Genomic DNA, 26,094 nt, shown 5'->3' on the forward strand with positions numbered 1-26,094 from the left:
ATGTTATATAAGTAATAAATTCACGGACATTTTAAAACGATTAACACAAAATTTGGACATTTTAAAACGATTAACACAAAATCTGGTTTTGTATAACTTGAACGATAAAGAGTTAAAAGAGTCTGAATATTACTATATAAAAAAAAATGATATATGAAATCATTGTAATAAAAAACCTTCAAATATCCAAATATCAAACACATATAAATATAGATGGGTAGAAAGGCCCAAACATTTATTTTTCAAAGTGATAAGTGAGAAGTCCATTATTGATTGAACACTCTTGACTCGAAACAAAATCTTCATCCGAATCGCCGCTTGTCTTCATTTTCGTCCTTTTCCTTTGCTTTCTTCTCTGCAACTAATCCATTGATGCTCAAGCTCTTCTCTTTTACACTTACCCAGCCAAGGAATCGAATCTATCTTTTCCCTTCAAATGCCAATTTGAAATCATCTCTATATCTCCCTCCTCCGTCTTCTTCCTTATGGCCACTCCTTCAGCGATTTCTCTCTGCTCTAATACTAATGTATGCAATCCCTTCTTTATCATTGAATTATGTCTTGTTGGAAACCTTATCAAACGATGCATTTTGATATTACTGCGCAGATTCTGCTCCGACCTGGAAGAGCAGTTTTCCATACTTCAAGTTGTCCGCCTAGGTTCCTTTTTCTAGTTAGAGAACAACATTATGTTAGTAGAAAGATTTCCAGATTGAAAGGCTTTGTTGTGTTAGCTGATTCTACCGGAGCCAGGCGGCCAACGAGCAGCCGAAAGGTTTACAAACAATCGCAAGCTCAAGCACCGTTATCTTCAGTTCCTGTCAAGGAAATTGCTTCGTTCATCGTTCCAGTTGGCGCATTTGTTGTCGCTACCTTTGGTATTGCTTATGATGCTTTCTTAACTGTCTACTTTTACTGCTTGTCAAGTATTTTTGCACGAATCTTTTGATAGGTTATTTTCTAGATGTTAAACATGACTTGTTCTTGATGTTATGATTCTGAATTGCCGCTGCTAAGTTACTTCTTCAGTTGACAGTTTTATGGAAATTGGTGGAGAAACTACTCCTACCGAAGCCAGTGGGGACACCATCATCCTCACAAGACAAACCTGCTGCAAATGGAGTGAAGTGGTCCATTGCACCTGGGACAAATTTGCTATCGGGTTTTGGAGCAAAGATTGAAAGGGAATCCAAGCAAAAACTGAATGAGTTTGCTCAAGAGCTTAGAGCATTTAGGAGTGTCGATATGTCAGGTAATAGAACTACATGTCAGAAGGTTTTTGTAGCTTAACCATCAATCTCACACTCCTTAGGCTATGAGACCTATATCTTAATCCACATTCCCTACATTCCATTTGAAACACTTATAATTGATATTTCTCTATCAGGATCTAGATACATATACTGTTTTTTTTGTTTGGATCCAGATACAAAAACAAAAAATTATAAGTGTTTTTAAATCTCAATGAAAGCAACTCTTCATAAATACTTACATATATAACATCAGGTACAGTAAATTGATTCTCAATAAAAATCACATTCTTTCAAATGGGCTAAATGTGCAATAGAAACTCTTGTTGCAAACTTGTAATAGTATAATCTTACCATGTGGGCATGTTTTGACAGTCCGTAACTTTGGAGATGAAGGGCTATTTTTTCTTGCAGAGAGCTTGGCCTATAATCAGGTTTTAATTTTTATTGTTTTTCATCTTCCCAGTTAATTCAAATGCATATTCTTTTAACAACTTGATTGTAGTACAAGGCTATTTTTATCTCATAGTTCTTGAATGATAAATACAGATATTAAGTCATAATAAGTTTCTATGGAGGTTGATCTAGATATAATTCAATTTACTCAAAGCTGTTAAATAAAGGTTCACTTGATTAATCCTATTGGACAAGATTTAGACAGAGTTCTGTCAAGAGAAGATTTTATTTTTACTTGTTTATGGAAAGTGGTTAACTTTGTATTAAAAACGTTTATGAACACGAGGTGCAATCTTTTTACAGAAAATGAAATTAAGGACCAAATATGTAAAAAAAGGATAGTCAAGATACAAAAAAAGTTAGTTTTTGATCAAGTGAAAATAATTCCATTCTGTGCAAATTCCTCCTTTCATGATAAAGGCGAATATTTAGAGGAAGAAACCCTGATCTACCCTTAAGAATTGATGGTCTCTCTTACTATTTCATTGAACCTAAAATCCGCAACAGATCGAGGCATTAGATTTGGTCACTAACTTGTGAAAATATTAGGACTAAAGCTTATTGTGATATATCCTACCCTAAATGCAATTAGTAAAAGAACAAAAGACAATTGTGATAAGAAGTAATATCCTTATTGAAATATTTACTTGAAACTGAGAGTTGAAGTTCATAAGGCGAAATTTAAAGAAATTGATATATGTAGTTCATAACAACCATATTTTGTTATGCATTAATTTTCTTCAAATGCAGACAGCTGAGGAGGTCAATTTCACTGCTAATGGGATAACGGAAGCTGGTATCAAAGCTTTTGATGGTGTTCTTCAGTCAAATACTGTGTTAAAGACTCTTAACTTGTCTGGAAATCCCATTGGAGATGAAGGTGCTAAGGTCATCTTTCCAAACTCTTTTTTGCTTTACTTATCTCCTTTGTAATGTTAAGGTGAACCAGTTCTAGCACACATAAGTTTGTTAATAACAGGGTTCTACACAAAATATCGGGTTGATTAAGATCTGGATATCAAAATTTTCCGTGTAGAGATGAGGAAGATCGAATTGAAGTTTATTCATTTGCTCCATTCATTTGTTGTGCTTAATCTTGGGTGTAGTCGTTCTTTCCCTATTTTTCCATTGTGTAGTTACTAAACAGATCACTTAAAATAGTTATTTAGCCTATTTGGAAACTAATATTTTTTTACAATCACGATCTCATTTAAAAATCGTCAAATTGAAAGTTGAAAGTGGATCATGATCGGGCTTAACTTTTAAATCAGTATCCAGATTATAGAGTGATTTTTTACTTAATTTTGTATACAAATTAGTTTCTAGTTCAAGATCCAAATTATAGTGTGATTTTATGCTTGATTTGGTATAAAAAAATGTTTCTGGATCATGATCAGATTTGTTTAATTTTATCATGTTCTGGTTATTTTATAGTCATAACAATATAGATTTTCTGGATAATAATTAACATGGTTTTTTTTTTACAAAACAGCCCAATGTCTATGAAAATTGGATAGAATTAATTACTCTTTCCCACCAACTTGAATCCCTGTTTGGAAACACCTAGCTCTGGAGTTGAGTTTGGACAAAAAAACATTGATAAATTTCCTTTGAAACAATATTTTTGGGTATCTCATTCGGATATTGATTTGGATTAGCTAATGTTCTGAAACATAAATGATGACGTTTTCCCGTTCAAACCCAACTCCAGATTTTTCTAAACAGTGTTTACTCCATTTAATGGAATAAACATTCCAGGGAATCCCACATTATCAATGTTGATTTATGGTTTGGTTAACATCGTCCAATTTAATGCTTCTTTGTCTTAATTTTCTTTCTCAGTGTTTTAGATCCAAGACTTGCACAATGATTTTCTTTTGTTGGAGGAATATATACTTACAATATACTTTCTAATGTGATAAAACTCGCCTTCTCTTCTTTCCAGTGTTTGTCAGAAATATTAAAGAATAATAGTGGGATTCAGATGCTTCAACTGAATAGCACAGGGATAGGAGATGAGGTAAGCTTCATGTTTTCTGTGGCATGCATTTGATATATTTCTTCCATTAGGAGTTTGATTGATTAAGGGATTATAACGAGCCAATTGGATATCATGTTTTACTATTCGGATCATAATTCGGAAACATCTACATTTTGTTATGTTTGCCAAAAATTAAAAGGATATAGAAAACAATCTATTTCCAATAAAATACATATCACTTTCAATTATAACTTTGGAAGTTTTTCAATGAGATCGTGATTCTATTTGTTATAGAGATTTGGACAAAATACTCGTTTCCAAATATGCTAACGTCTATATCATATGCTTGACTTTAGGATGACTCTATTGCAGGGAGCTAAGGCTATTTCTGAGATGCTGAAGATCAATTCAAGCTTACTTATTCTGGAACTTAACAACAACATGATTGATTTTTCTGTATGCTGCTGAACATCTAACCCTTTTAGCTTTTGCTTAAATGATTTAAATTTAAATGGAGATTCTAATTCATTCACTTTCCCTCTCTCTCTTATACATTTTAAAAATGAAAGTAGGGGTTCCAAAGTATTGCTGCAGCTCTACTGGAAACCAATACTCTGCAATCTTTGTCTCTGACGTAAGATCTCATGATGCTCTATTATATCGAACAATTCATTATTGTGTAACTAACAGTTAGCTGTACTCGGTTGTTTTCTTAAATTCATATACTTTCTTTTTCATTTACATTCTTTTCACTAAAAGTGGCAATTATGGTGGTCCTCTGGGAGCTTCTGCATTGGAAAAAGGACTAGAGGGCAATAGATCTTTGAGGGTAAGTTGTTGTGTGATCCTAATAATATTTATTATTAGCAGATATCCTAATACTTATCTACTAATAACAAATATGATTCTGTATTTTTAATTTGTCAGTCACATGCCCTCGTGTGATTGACACATTGAAACCTTGATATAAGTACCATATCATGAGTGATAATGTTTTTCTTTCTGCATGTCAAAGACATTGAATTATCTACTAATAACGAATATGATTCTGTATTTTTAATTTGTCGGTCACATGCCCTCGTGTGATTGACACATCGAAATCTTGATATAAGTACCATATCATAAGTGATAATGTTTTTCTTTCTGCATGTCAAAGACATTGCAATGGGATTTAGAACTAACTTAGTTATAGAAATAAACTTATAATCTATGTTTTTGTATTCGGATCTGGATTCAGATGAGAAACAACGAATAATTTTTGAACCTGTCTCGATCTAAGTTTAGTTTCCAAACATAATCTCAATCAAATATGTTTTTAGATCCATAACTTTGTATTGAGGTGTTTCCAAATTTATTATCCTTAATTACAGGTTCTTAACTTAAACGGGAATTCCATAGGAGATGAAGGTGTTCGAACTCTGATGTCTGGCTTATTTGAAAGAAAAGGTTGGTTCTTATTTTCTTTGAGAAATCATTTCTGCAAACTACATGTAAACCAAAGATCATCATATATTCATCTCCATCTCCCTAAGTTCAGTCTAATCTGACAAAAGGAACTTCCTTTTATAGGGAGAATACAGCATCTGGACATTTCAAACAATTCAATCAGTGTGAAAGGTGCTCATCACATTGCAGAGTTTGTTAAGAGAAGCAAGAGTTTGTTACTTTTGAATCTCTACATGAATGATATTGGAGATGAGGTATACTTCTCCTTTTGGTGAAGTTTCTTGCATTCTGTTAAGTACCAACCTAGAAACTGAGATGTGAAAAGAAGGGCCTAAGCCTTAGAAATGAGAAAACCCGATATTTTTTTGGTCAAAAGAAAACCGGATATCAACCATTTCTTATTCAACAAAATTGTCTTCATAAAATTCATCTATACTATTTATATTCCTCTACTTCTTTCCTCTACTAATTACGATACTAGTCTTATACTATTTACTCTTGTTTTTTAGTAAATGCAAATATCATTAAAACCATTGTCAACACAAAAGTTGCGTTTTCTATGGTAGAAAAATATGACATGTTCTGGATTACAATCCTCAAGAACATAAATACTCAAATCACCCACATTCTCTGTAGTACACAATAATACATTCCACTTTCCTAGTTTTTTGTTATTTCAGTTTGATTGCAACAACTACTATGTTTTTCTAACACCCATTCTGAATATTTCAAATTATTTACTTTTGGAATCCCCCAATTGCTTTAGGGAGCAGAGAAAATGGCAGAGGCTTTAAAGGAGAACCGATCAATAACAAACTTAGACCTGGTGAGAATAGTGCTCCTCCTAATAAAGCAAGCCTTATTTTTCAAAGATATTATCCTTCAATTAATGACTGAAACATTCAATAATTATACAGGGTGGCAATAATATTCACACAAGAGGAGCCAATGCCATTGCTCAAGTGCTGAAAGATAATAGTATTATAACCAATGTAAGCATTTTATTATGAATTTCGATTACGCTTGTATCCCTCCCCTTACCTGTTTCTCTCAGTTGGAATTTGGATATAATCCTATTGGACCGGAAGGAGCCAAAGCTTTTGCTGATGTTCTAAAGTTTCATGGGAATATAAAGGTTCTTAGTCTGGGTTGGTGTCAGGTAATTGGCGGTTAATACATACTTTGCTGAAAATCCATCATTTTAAGTATTTTTTAACTTTACATCCTTGATTGCAAGTAGATTGGAGTAAAGGGAGCAGAGTACATTGCTGATACTCTGAAGTATAATTCGACAATATCAACTCTAGACTTGCGGGCCAATGGGCTTCGAGACGAGGTTTGTGTTTTCCTGTTGAACTTGATCTTAATTAAGGGCCATTCACTTAAGCTATGTTTGGATGTGTAAAATTGGAATTAGAATAAGATTTATAATTTTGGAGAAGTTACATTTTACTTCTACTCCAATGGAATTATTATTCCAAAAACAAACAAATGATTTGAAATTGTTCCTCCAATTTTTAATTCTGCTCGAACTGCATAGCCTTATTGTTTACCTCTACTGTCGACTCCCATTTTGCAGGGTGCTATGTGCCTTGCTCGGAGCTTGAAAGTCGTTAATGAAGTCTTGACCTCTCTAGATCTAGCATTCAATGAAATAAGGGTTTGGATAATTTGCTAGTCAATAATCTGTTCATGTAATTTACATGGATCATAAATTTAATTTCTTTTTTTTTTTTTTTAATTCTAATACAGGACGAGGGAGCATTTGCAGTTTCTCAAGCACTCAAGGCTAATGAAGAAATCAGACTCACATCCCTAAATCTTGCAAGCAACTTGCTCACTAGACTGGGGCAGGTACAAATTTCTTCACAATGTTGTCTTACATATTTAGTATCCATTAGAGAAGAATATCAGATGTTTCGTTTATTCACACAGACTGCACTAACAGACGCGAGAGATCATGTGTTTGAGATGACGGAGAAGGAAATTGCCATCAATTTCTGAAGGGTTTTGCCGAGTAGAGTCATTTACTTCTCTTATGCAGTTTTTTTTCAGTTGGCTTATAGAACAAATTTTGGATGTGAAATCATAGGAAGGAAGTTATGGTTCTTCATTTTCTTTTGTCTACCAAATATTTTACTTTTCTTGTGGACATCAACACTGATATTTGTTTAGGCATAAGTTTATTAATTATATGATCTATTTCTTAGCAAAAAAAAATTAAAAAACTTGTATGATCCATAACTTTTAGGTCACTCTTGAAAGAGAGCCAATATAAGATGAGATATTGTAGGATTTAGCAACAGGTTCTTACAATACAAGCAAGTTCAACTAGATTAAGCTTCCCTTTTGGTGCATGTCTCTACATCGTTACGAGAATCATGCAAACACGTTGTGGTGATTACACTAAGAGTGTTAAACGCCGAACCGCCTAATAGAAATCTTCTCAATTGTGCAGTACAACGAACCACAAAGTAAAGAATTTCTATGAAAAAAGAATTTACAAGTGATTGAATTCAATTTCACAACATTGTGATCTAACAAACAATGAAAAATTGAAATTGAAAATGGACCTTAAATTCTAATTCCAACTCAATCCAAACATAGGTAATTAATCAAACATTACAAAGAAAATTGAATTGTGAAAGAAGATAATAATACAATCCGTACCAATCATGGCAACAAATTTTAGCTAAAAATTAACAATTTCATTTACACATGGAATATTTGAGAGAATTGAACGATGAAGATAATAGAAACCTAGGTTCGAGTGCGAAGGGGATATAGGAATGTTCTTGAGAAGGCGAGGCTAAGTCTAGGAAAGGCGCGGCGAGAGAATGTAGCGGTATGACGGAAGAAATACTGGACGGACTCCACGAAGAGATTGAAGTTCCTAATTGGCGGTATGTATAACGTCAGTGGCACCGCCGAGAACGCCACCGCGAACAAAAGCTGAAGCATATTCTGACGTCGGAATCAATATTATTAGGATTATCAGATTTAAAGCAAACAAACCAGGATAGAAGAACACAAGAACCCAGAGAGAGATAACAAGATTAATTATTACCAAACCCTAGATAGAGAGAGAGCGCACCATTGTCTGCTAACCGAACGTTTAGTTGAAAATTTTCAAACAAATTCTTTCAATTTTAATATCATCAATTTATTAACTTAATTTATTAAAAAAAATATAAGAAAATTTTAATTATATATACATATTAATATATTTTATTTTAGTTAAAAAAAACTAAGTTTGATAGAATCTCTCCGAATAAATAATCACATAATTATTCAAATAATATTAGATTCAATTGTCAAATTAAAAGAATTTTGGATATTTTCTTTCAATTATTATTAAAAATATACGAAACGAGTGTTGTGTTTAACCGTTTCAAACATCGTTAACTTATTATTTACGTGACATTTATAAAATAATAAAAAAATCATGTTAGTTATTTAAATATCGAATTTCAGGAATCAAGGGTTTTGACTACCCATTCTTTGAAACTAGTCTTTAGCTCGCTCGTGCATTTGCACGAGTAATAATATAAAAAACCATAAAAAAATATTACGGATAATATTTTTAATTTTATTTTTAACCGTTTTAAGTTTATGGGTGGGTTAACCCACAATCCGACTCAAGTATTTATTTACTCAGCATCATTATAAATATATAGATTAGTTAGCTAAAAAGTTGAATTTATATTAATGTTAAAACGTCTCGCGTTCATCAAATTTGTTGTTGAATTTAAAATATAAAATCTTAGTAGCTTAGTTGGTTAAAGGGTTGTACTTGTTTTGTTAGCTAGGTTGCAATTTCAAAACATACCTCTAACATTTTTAATTTTATTTTTAACCATTTTAAGTTTAGGGGGGTCAACCCACAATCCGACCCAAGTATCCAAATTAACCACAGTTTTCGACCCGGCAATACAGACATTTTAAAAATTAAGCTTCATTATATATATATATATAGATTATATATATAACTCTCAACGTAGATAATAATAAATTAATGACGTTTTGTATAACTGTAACAATAAAACTTTAAATGGTGAGATTTAAAAGAAGTTGTCTGAAATTTTAATTAACCCCGATAAAGAGCCTAATTTGACAATTCTACCAATAATCTTATAGATCCAAAAACTTAATACACGCGATGAGTAATTCAAATCGAGTTTGGGGTTAAAATGAAATATCCCGTCAGGTTCTTATAAAAATAAGTAGTTGATGATAACCTGCCTCAAAACTCATACCTGATTTATGAAGTATGATCCTCTGCTCCCAAGTTAATATGTTCCCTTCTCACAAGGAGAGGTAATATGGTAAATAAATAATTTTTTTTATTTATTTACCATATTACCCCTCCCTTGTGAGAGGGAACATAAGAACATATTAACTTAGGAGCAGAGAATCTCGGGTGTTGATTTATACCTAAAAATAAATATCTCATATTTATAAATATAAAAATTATCCTATACAATATTTAGAACTTTCATACTCTCTTCGGTTTCTTATTTCTAATATTAAGTTTAACTTTATTTCGTTTTTATTTTAAATTTGACAAAGACAAAATTAATTAGAGAAATATCATAATATTGGGTACGGATATTTGGTACCCGGTGAGATAGGATACCCGAGTTTATCCGGGATGACCGGATGAGTTACTATATTGAAAGTACGTGATGAGTTACTAAGTGTAAATATATCACACCATTTAATATTTTTAATTTTATATTAGTTGCTAATTGACAAATTTTTAAAATATATAATAATTTCTATACATATAATTATGTTTGAAATATCTTCTTATACAATATACATAATTTTGTTTGAAATTGTTTCTTATACATTTATTCTTCTTTGAAATTGCTCATTATTATTATATATATAAATATATTATTTTAATTGCTATGTATATATTTATTGAGGAGTGATAGGGGATGAAATTTGAAGGAGAGAATGAGGAAGAGAATGATGTGTCACTACATCACTAGTTGGTAAAAAGATAAAAGGTGAGAAGAGAAAAAGAGAGAGAAATTTTGTTATTTTTTTGGCAAATCAAATTGCGCCACATCATTCCCTCCCTCAAATTCCCTCTCCCAATCATTTCTCATATTTATTTTTGTTTGAATTTACACTATAAATATCTAAAATATCTAAAATTATTTAAAATATTATAAAACTGTTAATTTGTGTAGAAAATATACACAAATTGCTCTTATACATGGTATATCTATTATTTTATTTTTCTAAGTCTTATTGATGCAAAACTTTCACCTTCGTCTTCAGATCACTTTTTTAACTTAATTTTAAATGACGATGCATCTGTTATGTTCTATTTTCAAACAAAGATGTTACAGACTAAGGCGGCAACAAAATTGTTACTCATTCGTCTTATTCATATTTATATATTGTCTGTTTGTGTTCTGTCTCTCAAAATTATCTTTAAATAATAAAAAATATTGACGTTGAAGAAAAGGAAGATATCTAATAATCTTATAATTAAAAAGTAAATAATATGATAAAAATTACGAAATATAAAATATAATATTTTAATATAAAATCTGTAATAGGCTTGAATCGGTCGGCTAGCACAACTTACACCAAAAAAACGTTTATACTCTTAATGAGAATACATATAATTTTATTTGAAAACAAAATAAGTTTATTAGTCAAAATAAGTTTCTAATTCAAATATAAGAAACACAACTTAGTTGGAACCTTAGGCGATCGATAGTTTTAAGTTAGTTATTAAGAGGGTTTAAATTTCGACCATAGAATAAAAATTATTCATACTTTTGTAGACACTCATTTTTCACACCTAATTTTATAGTTTATGCTTTTCATAAATCTGAGTCTATAAAATTTTCTCGAATTCATTCACGGACTCATTGCACGATTTATATTAAAGACGATTATTTTTAGAACAGTTGAGTTTTTGAAAATAATTGATTTTGGATTCTTAATAAAGTTAAGGTAGTAATTTGTCTATGTTACAACACTTAGAGAAGTTATTATACTTAGAATATTCAAGGTTTTATTTAATTAATTACCTTGGGTATTTATAAAAAAAAAAAATTAAAAAAAAAAAAATATATATTTTACAAAATATATGTTAGCGTTTTTATAAAATTTTGTTTGTTAGATTAGTTAGATTAAACTTTGAAATTTGATTTCTTGAATAAGTTAGTTTGCATTTTATTTATTTAATTAGAATTGTTCCTTATAAATAGGAATAATTAAAAATAAAATTGTTTATTTTTGTTTTTAACAAAATCTTTTTTTTGTAGGATGAAGGGTGTGTAAAGGGATAACGTGCAAAAATAAAAAGATAACGGTGTCTACACAATAATGAGAAGCATCCTAGGTCAAAGAAGGAAAAAAGAGATTGCTAAAATAAAGGAAGAAGTTGTCAAAGGAAGAATAATTCAGCCGTTGTTGGAGAAGCATGAAGGCTTGGTCATTTTTAATTAAAAATTAAAATGACCAAGTATTACATCATTTATTAAATAAAGATTAAATCCCATTGGATTGAAAACTTGATTTAGTGACATGTCAAGTGGAGATTGCTCCATTATTTTAAACATTTGTAAATGTTTAAAATAGTTTTCTTTCCAACGGTCAAGTTTGTTAAATGGGCCTTTGGGCCCTAGGGTTTCATAGCTTTGCCTATAAATACCCCTCTTAACACCCTAGAGGACTTGAACTTTCGACCTTCAATCTTCACCTTCTTCTCTCTCTTTACACATTAGGCTGCCGAATTAGACCCTACTTTTCTAAAAAACCTAAGCAAGAGCACCAACTAGATTTGTTGAGTCACAAGTCTCTTGATTAGGGTTTTCATTTTTTTGCAAGGATATAAAGAGTAACCCTTTGTAAGCTCTTTTTCCTTTCTTTTGTTTATTTAAATTTGAATTTGAATTTTACTTTCATTTGATTTTTATTTTCTTTGTACTTTATATTATGCATGATTTCCTTTAAATTTATTGTTTTGATAGGCGTGTAGGTTTTATTTATGTACCTTAATCATGTAAATAAGTAGAATAGACATAACATGTAAATAAATAAATAAAAAAGCAGAAAAAGTTTTCAAAAACACTACCAAAATAAAAAAAATGTAAAATTTGCCTTATTTTGTATAGTTGATTTTTTATTCTTTTAAGTAACTAGATCTAAGGTTATTTTTTATTTTTTATTTTATTTTATTTATTTTATAATCCTTAGCATTAAGATTTAGTATGGTAGGATCCAAAATGCCTAAAATGTAAAGTATAATAATATTTTTTTTAAGGGCCAAAATTGTTAAAGTAGAGACTGTTTTTTAACAGGCATGTGAGACATAGCGCCAAAAGCCCTTTTTCACGTGTAACCAAGCACCGAACCTTTAAAGAATTTATTTTTCAAAGGCGTTATTGTTTTACATGCCAAATAATTTATTTTCCTAGTTTTATAAAAATTTAGGTGGCGACTCTTTGGTCACAAACTGGTTTTTAAACAATTCACCAATTTGATTTTATTTCAATTTTGTTTAAGAGATTTTTATATGTTATATTTATTTCTTAAAAGTCAAGAAAATCATTTTTGGGGCAAACGTTTTTAAACGCGTACAGTTTTCTGGCGACTCTGCTGGGGACATTTTGATGCTTAACTTGAAAAAAACAATTTTGGCCAATTTAAAAAATATATTTTACACTTTAATGTTATTCCCCGGGAAAAAATAATTTGTTTTCTTAATGTGCATGAGCTCTGGGGCTCCGATGTGAAGATAGTATAAGGTATACGTCATTGGACGAAGCCTATACATCTATTGATTATGTGCTAGGATTGTCAATGTGAATGACACCCTCAACCCTATGCCTTGAAGGCTTTTGTGTGATTTGAGAGTTGAGAAAAACAACAGGAAAAAACCCGGATTAACCCTCTCTTCTTTTCAAATATCCCCTACTATTGAAAATGAGGGATTTTGAAATAAAGGTGAGGGGGATGTCCAATTGAGAGCTCCCCTTACATCGAGAGATCCCTTTTGGGATAGTATCCTTGTCGGTGGAACAACTCTCTCTTAAGCCATTTCCAACTTTAGAACAAAAATCCAAAAAGCCAATTCTACCAAGCCGTTGCCTCGTCTCGTCCTGTCGAGCAACAAAGCCACGTCACGAAGCCCTTTACTTGACTACTATATATGATAAATACATGTATGCATATAGATATTTCTAGGCGCTCAATTTATCCATTCAAAGTTTTTAAAATGCCATGAAACATGTGAATAATTTCAAAATTTTGAGGTTAAACCTAATAACTTTAAAGGAGTAAAATCGAGGAAACCTAGAAAAGCTAAAAGAAGAATCTAATGTAACTAGTTTTCTTTCTTTGTGTCTTTACTACTCAGATTCTAAGCGCAAGATCTAATCAAGAAAGACGCGTGAGATGCAAAGACGATCAAGAAAGATGCATAAGGCGCAAAGATGATCAAGAAAGACGAAAAGACTTGAAGATTAGAAGACTTAAACTAGATTTCTTTATTCTTGAAATGTAAATCTCCTTATGAAGATACATGAGCGACAATGTAACGAAAGGATGAGGGGTGCTTGCTTTCTTTTCTTATTTTATTTTATGACTTAAGTTTGCGATTTTATCCACACTTAGGATTTTAATAAAATAACTCATTCTTATTTTACTCATAATTTTCTACATGTTATACATTGTGAATGGGTAAATTGAGCGTCTATTGCGTGTTAGGGATTATGTGCATACGAGCAACGCATTGCTTGTTTTATAGAGGGTTCGAACTGACTTTGTTCTCTTGAACTACTCATATTCATCATCATTTACATTGACTAACCCACCAAGAAGGTTCAATGAGTCAGTTCATCTAAAGCTAGACGATCTTCGTGATACACTGATACAATTGGGGCAGCAACTTAAAGACCTCACAATAGAAGTCGAAACTTATGCGACAATCGAACCCCTTAATCTGAAAAGCTTGTGAGAAAAAAAAAGAAAGGGTAAGAAGGGCATTCATGGACGGTTGGAAAGCTGCATAAAGGCCTATTCAAAACAAGAGCCATGTAAACACGTCAAACTCAAGGACAAGATGCTCATCAAGAGAACCCATTTCTCTCCTAAACAAAGTCAACAATCATCACAAGCAAGGAGTGCCACTACTGCTCCACCTTGTAGAAAATTTGACGACTTGGGGATGTCATTGTCGAAGGCCTTAAGGAACTTGTTGCAGAAGAAGTTGATTCAAACGTTAACATCTGAACCTGGGAGAGAAGTAATGGGCAAGTTCGCAAATGAGTGGCGCGGATATCACTAGACTAGAGGGAATTCAACTAATTATTGTTTCCCTCTCAAACAAAAGATTCAAGATCTGATCGACGCTAAGATCATCCCAAAGCTCCGAAGAATGAAGGCAGACATCGTGTACAAGATCAAGGAGGAAGTTCAGAAACAGCTCGACGCGGGATACCTTGAAGTGGTAGATTACCCAGAATGGATCACCAATGTAGTCTTAGTCGCAAAGAAAGATGGAAAGATCCGAGTATGTGTAGACTATCGAGATCTCAACAAAGAAATCCCTAAAGATAGTTTCCCACTACCACACATCGATGTGCTAGTGTATCATGCAACAAGCAATCAACTCCTATCATTTATGGACAGATTCTTAGGCTACAACCAAGTACTGATGGCTCCAGAAGACAAGGAGAAGACAACATTCATCACAGAAGTCGGAACATTTTGTTATCGGGTCACGCCTTTCGGGCTGAAGAACGCAGGAGCAACGTATCAACGAGCTGCCACGATGATTCTTCACAATATGATCCACAAGGAGGTAGAAGTCTATGTCGATGATATGATTGTCAAATCAAAAGATCGAGAAGGGCACATCCAAAATCTTGACAAATTCTTACAACGCATCAGGAAGTTCCAACTTAGGCTCAACCCAAAGAAGTGCACATTTGGAGTGATAGCAGGAAAGATGTTAGGCTTCTTAATTACACAAAGAGGAATTGAGGTTGATCCGAGCAAGATAGAAGCGATCACGGCAATGCCACCTCCACGAAGCGAGAAAGAAGTGCGAGGCTTTTTGGGAAAGATCCAGTATATAAGTCGATTCATAAACAAGTTGACTATGACATGTGATCCTTTGTTTAAACTTTTAAGGAAAAATGAAAGATTCGTTTGGTATGATGCTTGTCAGAACGCATTCGAAAAGATAAAGGGATACCTCAAGAATCCTCCCATTCTTATGCCGCCAAGACCAGGCATACCGCTAATCCTATACTTAACAGTCACGGAAAACACAATGGGTAGTCTACTAGCCCAAGAAAACGAGGAAGAGATGGAAGTCGTAGTCTACTACATAAGCAAGCGCATGACGGGCTACGAACTTAATTACTTGCCAGTAGAAAAGGTGTGTTGGGCTCTAGCTTGGGTCACTAAGAGGCTAAGGCATTACATGCAAGCCCACACAGTCAAGTTAGTATCAAGACTCGATCCAATTCGTCATTTATTCCAGAAAACGCTTTTGTCTCCGAGGTTAGCTAAGTGGATGATGATGATATCAGAGTACGACATCGTATACACAATTCAGAAATCTATCAAGGGGAGCGTTGTAGTAGATTTTCTCGCAGACCAACCAATCGAAGTTGAAGACGAAGAGGAGTTAGCATTCCCAGACGACGAAGTGATGACTATTAACCCTACAACATGGAAGCTATTATTCGATGGAGCTTCAGGAAAACAAGGTTATGGCACCGGGATACTACTCATCGATCCTATGGGAACATACAACCTAATCTCAGTCAAACTCGAATATCAAGTGACTAACAATGAGGCATAGTATGAAGCGTGCATCTCTGGCTTGAAGATTGCTCATGAAAAAGGAGCGAGGCGTCTAGAAGTAGTAGGAGACTCAAACTTAGTCATTTCACAAGCTAATGGTGAATGGAAAGTCAAAGGAGACAACCTCAAACCCTACCATCAACACTTATCGACTCTAATAGAAAAGTTTGAACATGTAACATTCACACATGCTCCGAGAAGTCAAAATCGATTCGCAGACGCTTTGGCCACGTTAGCAGCCATGACGCAAATTCCAGAAGGAATCAAAATCAAGCCTTTGAAGATTCGTCAGAAACAGAAACGAGACTTCGAGAAGAGGACGATTGCCAACACCGAAGTGGCGCCCAAACCTTGGTTCGAACCTCTACAGAAGTATGTTGAGAATGGAGAGTATCCTTCACACTTCCAAAAGAAAGAGAGGAGAGCTCTACGCCAATACACAACCAAGTACGTGCTACTCGCAGGAAAGCTATATCGACGCTCCTTTGACGGTCAGAACATGTTATGCATCGACCAACCTCAAGCATCACAGATCATAGAGGAAGTACATGCAGGAACATGTGGCCCACACATGAACGGATCAGCACTCGCTAAGAAGATCCTTCGCTTTGGCTATTACTGGCAGAACATGGAACAAGAATGTGTAGAATATGTTAAGAAGTGTCATCAATGTCAAGTTTACGCGAACTTGAAGCACACCCCAGCATCTCTACTTTACAACATGACTTCACCATGGCCATTCTCGACATGGGGAATAGATATCATCGGGAAAATTTATCCTCACGCTTCAAACGGACACGAATTCATCCTGGTAGCTATCGATTATTTCAAAAAGTGGGTCGAAGCTCAATCATACAAGGTTCTCAAGTCATTACATGTTGCCAAGTTCATACGAAACAACATCATTGCACGTTATGGAGTTCCTCATGCTTTGATCTCAGACAATGGTGGACACTTCCGGGGAGAAGTACTCAAAGTACTAGATGAATACATGATTGAACACCACAAATCCTCACCTTATCGTCCTCAAACGAACGGCGCAATAGAGGCAGCGAACAAGAACATCATCACTATCATCAAGAAGATGACTCAGACATACAAGGATTGGCACGAGAAGCTTCCATACGCCTTATGGGGATATAGAACAACCATTCGAACGTCATTTGTATTGGTCTACGGAATGGATGCAGTGCAACTTATCGAAATCGAAGTTCCTACTTTAAGAGTTTTACTCGAGACACAAGTAGTGGAGGAAGATTGGTGTAAGTCACGGTACAATCAGCTAGCCCTTATGGAAGACAAGAGGTTAGACGCATTATGTCACACGCAAGCATACCAAAGAAGAATGACCAGAGCTTTCAACAAGAAGGTGAAACCTAGGAACATTCAAGAAGGCGATTTAGTTCTAAAGAAGAACTTACGGATAATAGACCCTAGAGGGAAATTCCAAACACCATGGGAAGGACCCTACCTCGTCAAGAAGGTCTTTTCAGGTGGCGCCACGAGATTGACCACCTTGGATGGAGAAGAACTCTCATCACCCTTCAATGTCGACATGCTCAAAAGATACTTCATCTAAAGCATGCGTGTTGAATCCCATACAATCAAAGTTCATAACTTCACAAGTTGTGAACTACGTCAGACCTGATCTCTCTCAAGAGTACGTAGGCAACCCATCCAGGGTGCGGTCACCACTATCAATTATCGAAAGAAGTTGATAGACATTTCATTTCTCATAACATGCATTCATTGCTCATTACATACATGAAAGTTCATAACTTCACAAGTTGTGAACTACGTCAGACCTGATCTCTCTCAAGAGTACGTAGGCAACCCATCCAGGGTGCGGTCACCACTATCAATTATCGAAAGAAGTTGATAGACATTTCATTTCTCATAACATGCATTCATTGCTCATTACACATACATCAAAGTTCATAACTTCATAAGCTGTGAACTACGTAAGACCTGATCTCTCTCGAGAGTACGTAGGCAACCCATCCAGGGTGCGGTCACCACTATCAATTATCGAAAGAAGTTGATAGATATTTCATTTCACATAACATACATTCATTGCTCATTACATACATGAAAGTTCATAACTTCACAAGTTGTGAACTACGTAAGACCTGATCTCTCTCGAGAGTACGTAGGCAACCCATCCAGGGTGCGGTCACCACTATCAATTATCGAAAGAAGTTGATAGATATTTCATTTCACATAACATACATTCATTGCTCATTACATACATGAAAGTTCATAACTTCACAAGTTGTGAACTACGTCAGACCTGATCTCTCTCGAGAGTACGTAGGCAACCCATCCAGGGTGCGGTCACCACTGTCAATTATCGAAAGAAGTTGATAGACATTTCATTTCACATCACATTGCATACATTCATTTCATATACATTAAAAAGGGAGTTAATCACACTCTGAGTTGGCTCCCAAACCAAAAACTCCTAGTCAACACTAGGGGCATTTTTATTAAAATAAAAATGACCACAAGATCCTCACAAAGTCCCACTTGAGAAAATATAACGCCCAAAGATAAAGTATTTTTCTCTTCGACTTATGATCTAAAAAAATTTTCAAAACATTCACACATACACAAACATTTTTCACAAGCATGTGCATGGAACTACGTTGGACCTGAATTCCCCTAGCTATGGGATACGTAGGCAGCTTGTATGAGCCCGGTCCTAAACATTTTCAAAAATCAAACCCTGTATCGACACTAAGGGCATTTTATGAAAATGAAATGATTGAAAGATCCCAAAGAGTTAAAGCCAACGAGAAATTGGGATCACAAATCTATCCAAAACAATCAAACCACTTGTGTCGAAACTAGGGGCATTTGTGGAAGATAAAAAAAAAAATAGACCCCTGATTTTTTTCTAATGCCAAGCGAACTGATGAGCGAGTGCAATAAATAAGTAGGGATGCGGGAAAATACGTTTCTCCCCAATGGATGTCTCTTGACGAACTAATGTAACTTGTGGAATCCGAGTAAAGCGCTTCGCAAATGGATCTACCTCGAGCTTAGACGAAAGCTTAAACTACTGATGTTTAAGAGAGAGCTCATAAAAAGATGAATGCCCAAACTCGGAACCATGTCATCAACAAAGGCGATGTCTCGTCTCAATTGGAGGTCAAGTGCCAAAGATCTAAGACCTCAAGAAAAGTAAAATCAATTAAACAAAGACTGTGTTGGTTGAGATATGAAATACAATACTGTTGTTCATTTAGATTCTATCTAATTGCTAAGCAAGAACAAAGTGTTTGAACCTATCAGATACACCCCGGTCATAAAGAAAAGAGGCCGAATAAAATAGAAAAATACTCGTAGAGGTTGAGATATTGAAATCACCATTTGTTGTTCATCTAGACTCTTGTCTAAATTGCCAATGCAAGAACAAGAATGTACCGATTCTATTAAATATACCCTGAGTATAAAAGAGCCCAAGGCCATAGAATCTTAAGCACACTGACCTCCGAATTTGAGAAGAGAGGCTCAACCTCATGACGCGTGGTTGAAAGATTAAGCATTGAGCGAACAAATCCCTCGAAAAACTCAAGGCAAAACGTCTCGGCGAAAGACAAGTCCCCAAAAGTGACAGCATGAATCTCGAAGAACATCGATTACATGTGGTTTCCTCTCGACACACTCTAAGGAAGAAAGTATGGAACCGATTCTTGAAAGTATTTCAAGACCGTTGAAGAAGACGCTAGTGCTTTAAAAATTAAGGAAGTCTAACTTCGAACTTAATCACTAATCAGAATTGTGATTAAAAAGTATTTCGCTAAACTGACCAACGATACTCAAATCCATATAATCACTAAGCAGAATTGTGATTAAAAAGTGTTTCGCTAAACTGACCAGCGGTACTTAAATCTATATAATCACTAAGCAAAATTGTGATTAAATAGTATTTCGCTAAACTGACCAGCGATACTCAAATCCATATAATCACTAAGCAGAATTGTGATTAAAAAGTGTTTCGCTAAACTGACCAGCGGCACTTAAATCTACATAATCACTAAGCAGAATTGTGATTAAATAGTATTCGCTAAACTGACCAGCAATACTTAAATCTATATAATCACTAAGCAGAATTGTGATTAAATAGTATTTCGTTAAGCAGAATTGTGATTAAAAAGTGTTTCGCTAAACCGACCAGCGGCACTTAAATCTACATAATCACTAAGCAGAATTGTGATTAAAAAGTGTTTCGCTAAACTGACCAGCGGCACATAAATCTATATAATCACTAAGCAGAATTGTGATTAAAAAGTATTTCGCTAAACTGACCAGCGATACTCAAATCCATATAATCACTAAGCAGAATTGTGATTAAAAAGTGTTTCGCTAAACTGACCAGCGACACTTAAATCTATTAAATCACTAAGCAGAATTGTGATTAAATAGTATTTCGCTAAACTGACCAGCGATACTCAAATCCATATAATCACTAAGCAGAATTGTGATTAAAAAGTGTTTAGCTAAACTGACCAGCGACACTTAAATCTATATAATCACTAAGCAGAATTGTGATTAAATAGTATTTCGCTAAACTGACCAGCAATACTTAAATCTATATAATCACTAAGCAGAATTGTGATTAAATAGTATTTCCCTAAACTGACCAGCGATACTTAAATCTATATAATCACTAAGCAGAATTGTGATTAAATAGTATTTCGCTAAACTGACCAGCGATACTCAAATCCATATAGTCACTAAGCAGAATTGTGATAAAAAGTATTTCGCTAAACTGACCAGCGATATTTAAATCTATAATAATCACTAAGTAGAGTTGTGATTAAATAGTGTTTCGCTAAAAAAATACAATCAGCAAACTAAGTCAAGATGTGTACTCATGTACAATCCAAAGACTAGGCGAGGTGTGTAGAAATATGGTCGAAACCACCAGGCTCGATCTACACGATCGATAAACCAGGAGCGATGCATATTCTAAACAAAGGTGAATCGTCAACGAGTGGATGATAAACCGACTTTGAAGAATGAAGGGTAAATTACACGGGTCTCCCGAGAGACTCGTCAGGTTTGTTCTCTTTTCATTCAAGGAAGCCAAAAATAAACTATAAATTGGGTGTTTTCAAAACGCAGTGCCTATTTTCAAGCTTGGACATGCATTTTTCTAAACCGAGTGTTTTCTACAAATTTTGTCCAAGAGGGGCATTCTGTAGACACTCATTTTTCACACCTAATTTTATAGTTTATGCTTTTCATAAATCTGAGTCTATAAAATTTTCTCGAATTCATTCACGGACTCATTGCACGATTTATATTAAAGACGATTATTTTTAGAACAGTTGAGTTTTTGAAAATAATTGATTTTGGATTCTTAATAAAGTTAAGGTAGTAATTTGTCTATGTTACAACACTTAGAGAAGTTATTATACTTAGAATATTCAAGGTTTTATTTAATTAATTACCTTGGGTATTTATAAAAAAAAAAAATTAAAAAAAAAAAATATATATTTTACAAAATATATGTTAGCGTTTTTATAAAATTTTGTTTGTTAGATTAGTTAGATTAAACTTTGAAATTTGATTTCTTGAATAAGTTAGTTTGCATTTTATTTATTTAATTAGAATTGTTCCTTATAAATAGGAATAATTAAAAATAAAATTGTTTATTTTTGTTTTTAACAAAATCTTTTTTTTGTAGGATGAAGGGTGTGTAAAGGGATAACGTGCAAAAATAAAAAGATAACGGTGTCTACACAATAATGAGAAGCATCCTAGGTCAAAGAAGGAAAAAAGAGATTGCTAAAATAAAGGAAGAAGTTGTCAAAGGAAGAATAATTCAGCCGTTGTTGGAGAAGCATGAAGGCTTGGTCATTTTTAATTAAAAATTAAAATGACCAAGTATTACATCATTTATTAAATAAAGATTAAATCCCATTGGATTGAAAACTTGATTTAGTGACATGTCAAGTGGAGATTGCTCCATTATTTTAAACATTTGTAAATGTTTAAAATAGTTTTCTTTCCAACGGTCAAGTTTGTTAAATGGGCCTTTGGGCCCTAGGGTTTCATAGCTTTGCCTATAAATACCCCTCTTAACACCCTAGAGGACTTGAACTTTCGACCTTCAATCTTCACCTTCTTCTCTCTCTTTACACATTAGGCTGCCGAATTAGACCCTACTTTTCTAAAAAACCTAAGCAAGAGCACCAACTAGATTTGTTGAGTCACAAGTCTCTTGATTAGGGTTTTCATTTTTTTGCAAGGATATAAAGAGTAACCCTTTGTAAGCTCTTTTTCCTTTCTTTTGTTTATTTAAATTTGAATTTGAATTTTACTTTCATTTGATTTTTATTTTCTTTGTACTTTATATTATGCATGATTTCCTTTAAATTTATTGTTTTGATAGGCGTGTAGGTTTTATTTATGTACCTTAATCATGTAAATAAGTAGAATAGACATAACATGTAAATAAATAAATAAAAAAGCAGAAAAAGTTTTCAAAAACACTACCAAAATAAAAAAAATGTAAAATTTGCCTTATTTTGTATAGTTGATTTTTTATTCTTTTAAGTAACTAGATCTAAGGTTATTTTTTATTTTTTATTTTATTTTATTTATTTTATAATCCTTAGCATTAAGATTTAGTATGGTAGGATCCAAAATGCCTAAAATGTAAAGTATAATAATATTTTTTTTAAGGGCCAAAATTGTTAAAGTAGAGACTGTTTTTTAACAGGCATGTGAGACATAGCGCCAAAAGCCCTTTTTCACGTGTAACCAAGCACCGAACCTTTAAAGAATTTCTTTTTCAAAGGCGTTATTGTTTTACATGCCAAATAATTTATTTTCCTAGTTTTATAAAAATTTAGGTGGCGACTCTTTGGTCACAAACTGGTTTTTAAACAATTCACCAATTTGATTTTATTTCAATTTTGTTTAAGAGATTTTTATATGTTATATTTATTTCTTAAAAGTCAAGAAAATCATTTTTGGGGCAAACGTTTTTAAACGCGTACAACTTTGAGGTATATTTTTCATTTTGTACTATTTGAAATAGCCTATTTCAAACAAAAATAGTTATACAAGGAACAATTTCAAACAAAAAAAATACATCTATAATGTGTAATTTCAAATAAAAAAAATATATATGGAGATATTTAAAACTTAGTTAAATTATATGAAGCATTATGCTTATTATCCCAATTTAATAATATTGAAGTTATAATTTAAATTTGAAAATGAAAAATAATGAAGGCATACTGAATTTTTTTTTATAGCTAACCATGTTGATATATAAACTTGATTTAAATTTAGATGTTTTCGTATAAGTTTGAGCTTATTACATAGCCCAAATTAGGGCTGAAAATGAGACGAGCTGCTCGTGAGCTGCTCGCGAGTAGCTCGGTCAAAGCTCGACTCGAGCTCGGTCAAACTCGAGCTTGAGCATGCTCGAGCTCGACTCGTTATATAATCGAGCCGAGTTTGAGTAGTTATATACTCGGCTCGAGTACTCGACGAGCTACTCGAATATATATAATTTATATTAATATATTTTATATTTAATTTATATTTTATATTTTATATATATTTTTTAATTTATATTTTATATTTTATATTTTATATTTATTTTTTATAATATAAAAAATTGTAATACTTTAATTAAATATAAAATATGAGTATTAAAATATAAAATATAAATTTATACCCTAAATGGCTAAATCCCTAACGGGCACCCTCCCTCTTCATTCTTCTCAAGTTCTCCTCCAAAGTCCAAGATCCCTAACCCTAACCTTTCTCCTCCAAAATCCCTAACCTCTTCTCCTCCATAGTTCATTCGGACAGCCGTCAACAAAGAACTAGGTTTTCATCAAACGAGAAAGCAAACGTCACCAAGGAGCTCAATGCAAAGCACCGAAAAGTTTTCATCGTTTTCCCCTTTTTTATTTTCATTTCAATTTCTTCTTTATTCTCTTTCGATCTTGCATAGATTCGATATGTTATACTTCCGATCTGTCAACAAAGAACTAGATTCTCTTCATTTAATGAAATTTTCTAATATTACGCAGATAAGAATCTTTACACCATTCGTGAGGTTCCTTTTACAGATATTCGGTCTTTCAACAGGTAATCTCTCATGCTGCTTCGTTTATATTTACAGTTAGAAAGTATATTTTTGCATTACGTCCTTGTCATATGATATAATTCTAACTCATCATATATTATGAATTTTTTGGTGGCTTTTAGATCAATTATGTCCGTAGATGAAATTGAGAGCAATGAAATTGGTGATGAACTTCAACAAGATGAAACAATTGTTTCGCATGCTGGGGAAGAATCACAAAAAAATAAGATCCAGAAGAACATGAGAAAGAAGGTTTCCGTATCAATAAAAAAGAAAAACTTCAAGTGTTTGGAATGATTTTGAATCTGTTACAGTGGCGGATGGAAGTAAAAAGGCAAAGTGTAAGCATTGCTCTTCTTTTTATCAATATGCAAAGGGTCTACAACAAGTCTTTTGCGACACAGTACAAACTGCATAAAAAAGAAGATAAATTTAAGAGAAGCCGAACGACAAATGAAGCTAAACTATTTGCCAAGTGACTCAGGTTCAAATTCTCTCCCTTATTTACATACTGGAAAATTTGATATGGAACAAATGAGAGAGGCAGCTGCTAATTGGGTTATGATGCATGAACATCCATTCACCATTTTAGATGAGGAAGGATTTAATTTGATGATGAAACGAGGGATGCCGGAATGGAAAAACAATTAGTAGAGTTACATGCAAGGCAGATTGCGTTAAGATTTTTGGTTTTGAAAATGAAGACAAAATTTGACAAGTATTGGGGTGAGTGCAATTTGTTGATGGCTTTAGCTGCAGTTCTAGATCCAACTAAAAAAATGTTAGCAGTTGAGTTTTGTTTTCCAAAACTTTATTCCCATGGTGATGCCCAAAGAAATATTTGTAAGGTTAAAGATGCTCTTGTTAGCCTTTATGATGTCTATGTTGCTGAAAATGCTTGTGAAAGGATTTCTCGTTCATTCCATTTGGAAAATATTGGCTCTTCCAATTCTAATACGACTCAACGTGATTCTTCCTCCAATTGGGATGAATTTAATGCTTATTGTGCGGAAATTGAGACTTCAGAGCCTTCAAAATCTGAATTATTAGACTATCTCGAAAAGGGTCGTTTGAAGAAGAGTGAAATTCCTAAAGATTTTTCATGTTTAGATTGGTGGAAAATGAATAGACTACAATACCCAGTGTTATCAAAAATGGTCGCTGATATTTTAGCTATTCCAGTAAGTTCGGTAGCTTCCGAAGCAACATTTAGTGCTGGGACGAGGGTCATTGATTCTTATCGTTCATCACTTTACCCAGAGACGGTGCAAGTTCTTCTATGTGGAGGAGATTGGCTTCGACATTTGCATGGAGTGAAAAAAATACGAGGGTAAGTGAAATTTAATATTTTTTATTTTACGTTAACATATATTATTATTTGAACATTAATTTAACTATATATTGTTTTTTTCAAAGAGATAAAACTTATCAAGAAATTTGTCTTCCGGAATCCAAATAAGGTGTTATTTTTTAGTTTGGACTTTGGAAGTTTGGATTAAGTAAGTTTGGACTTTGGAATGTTGGGAACTTTGGAGTTTTGATTAAGTAAGTTTGGTTGTTTTATGTTGGACTAATTTAATATATTGTATGTTTGGACTTTGGATTTTAGATATTTTTAGTTAGAATGGTTATGTTTTAAGTTGAATGTTTTAATGTGTAATGTTGTGTGTTCTATTTGATTTTGATGGAATGTTTATGTTTTAGGTGAAATGAATAATTCTATATGTTTATTCATTTTGTTGTGATCTTTTGATATATTGAAAGTGTGAAACTATTTAGTTGATATGTTTTAATTTTGTATGTTTCGAGTCGAGTTCGAGCTCGAGCTCGAGCTATAAATCGAACTAATCGAGTCGAGCTCGAGCCGAGCTCTTGAGCTCGGTAAAATTCAAGCTAATCGAGTCGAGTTCGAGTCGAGCTCGAGTACTTGTTTTGAGTTCGAGCTCGAGCTCGAGCTTTAATTTTGATAGTCGATCGAGCTCGAGCTCGAGTTC

General features: G+C 33.4%; 1 protein-coding gene and 1 long non-coding RNA gene across 2 annotated transcripts; one reads left to right on the forward strand and one right to left on the reverse strand.

The window, feature by feature from the left end:
- Positions 1–583: 583 nt before the first annotated feature.
- LOC124913161 (NLR family CARD domain-containing protein 3-like) lies at positions 584–7,331 on the forward strand. Its single transcript, XM_047453773.1, has 17 exons — positions 584–878; positions 1,037–1,252; positions 1,626–1,684; positions 2,457–2,594; positions 3,652–3,726; positions 4,060–4,143; positions 4,260–4,321; positions 4,447–4,516; positions 5,058–5,133; positions 5,257–5,387; positions 5,900–5,959; positions 6,051–6,125; positions 6,188–6,292; positions 6,374–6,469; positions 6,713–6,793; positions 6,886–6,987; positions 7,069–7,331. The coding sequence occupies exons 1-17, from the start codon at positions 584–586 to the stop codon at positions 7,135–7,137; spliced, it is 1,794 nt and encodes a 597-aa protein (XP_047309729.1). The 3' UTR covers positions 7,138–7,331.
- Positions 7,332–7,602: 271 nt separating this feature from the next.
- Positions 7,603–8,250, reverse strand: LOC124911112. The gene is made up of 2 exons (XR_007096578.1): positions 8,201–8,250; positions 7,603–8,097 (listed from the first exon to the last, which is right to left on the reverse strand). It is a non-coding gene; the product is annotated as an uncharacterized LOC124911112 (long non-coding RNA).
- Positions 8,251–26,094: the final 17,844 nt, after the last annotated feature.

Source organism: Impatiens glandulifera, chromosome 8 (genome assembly GCF_907164915.1).
Source record: "Impatiens glandulifera chromosome 8, dImpGla2.1, whole genome shotgun sequence".
In the NCBI taxonomy this organism is placed as follows: Eukaryota; Viridiplantae; Streptophyta; class Magnoliopsida; order Ericales; family Balsaminaceae; genus Impatiens; species Impatiens glandulifera.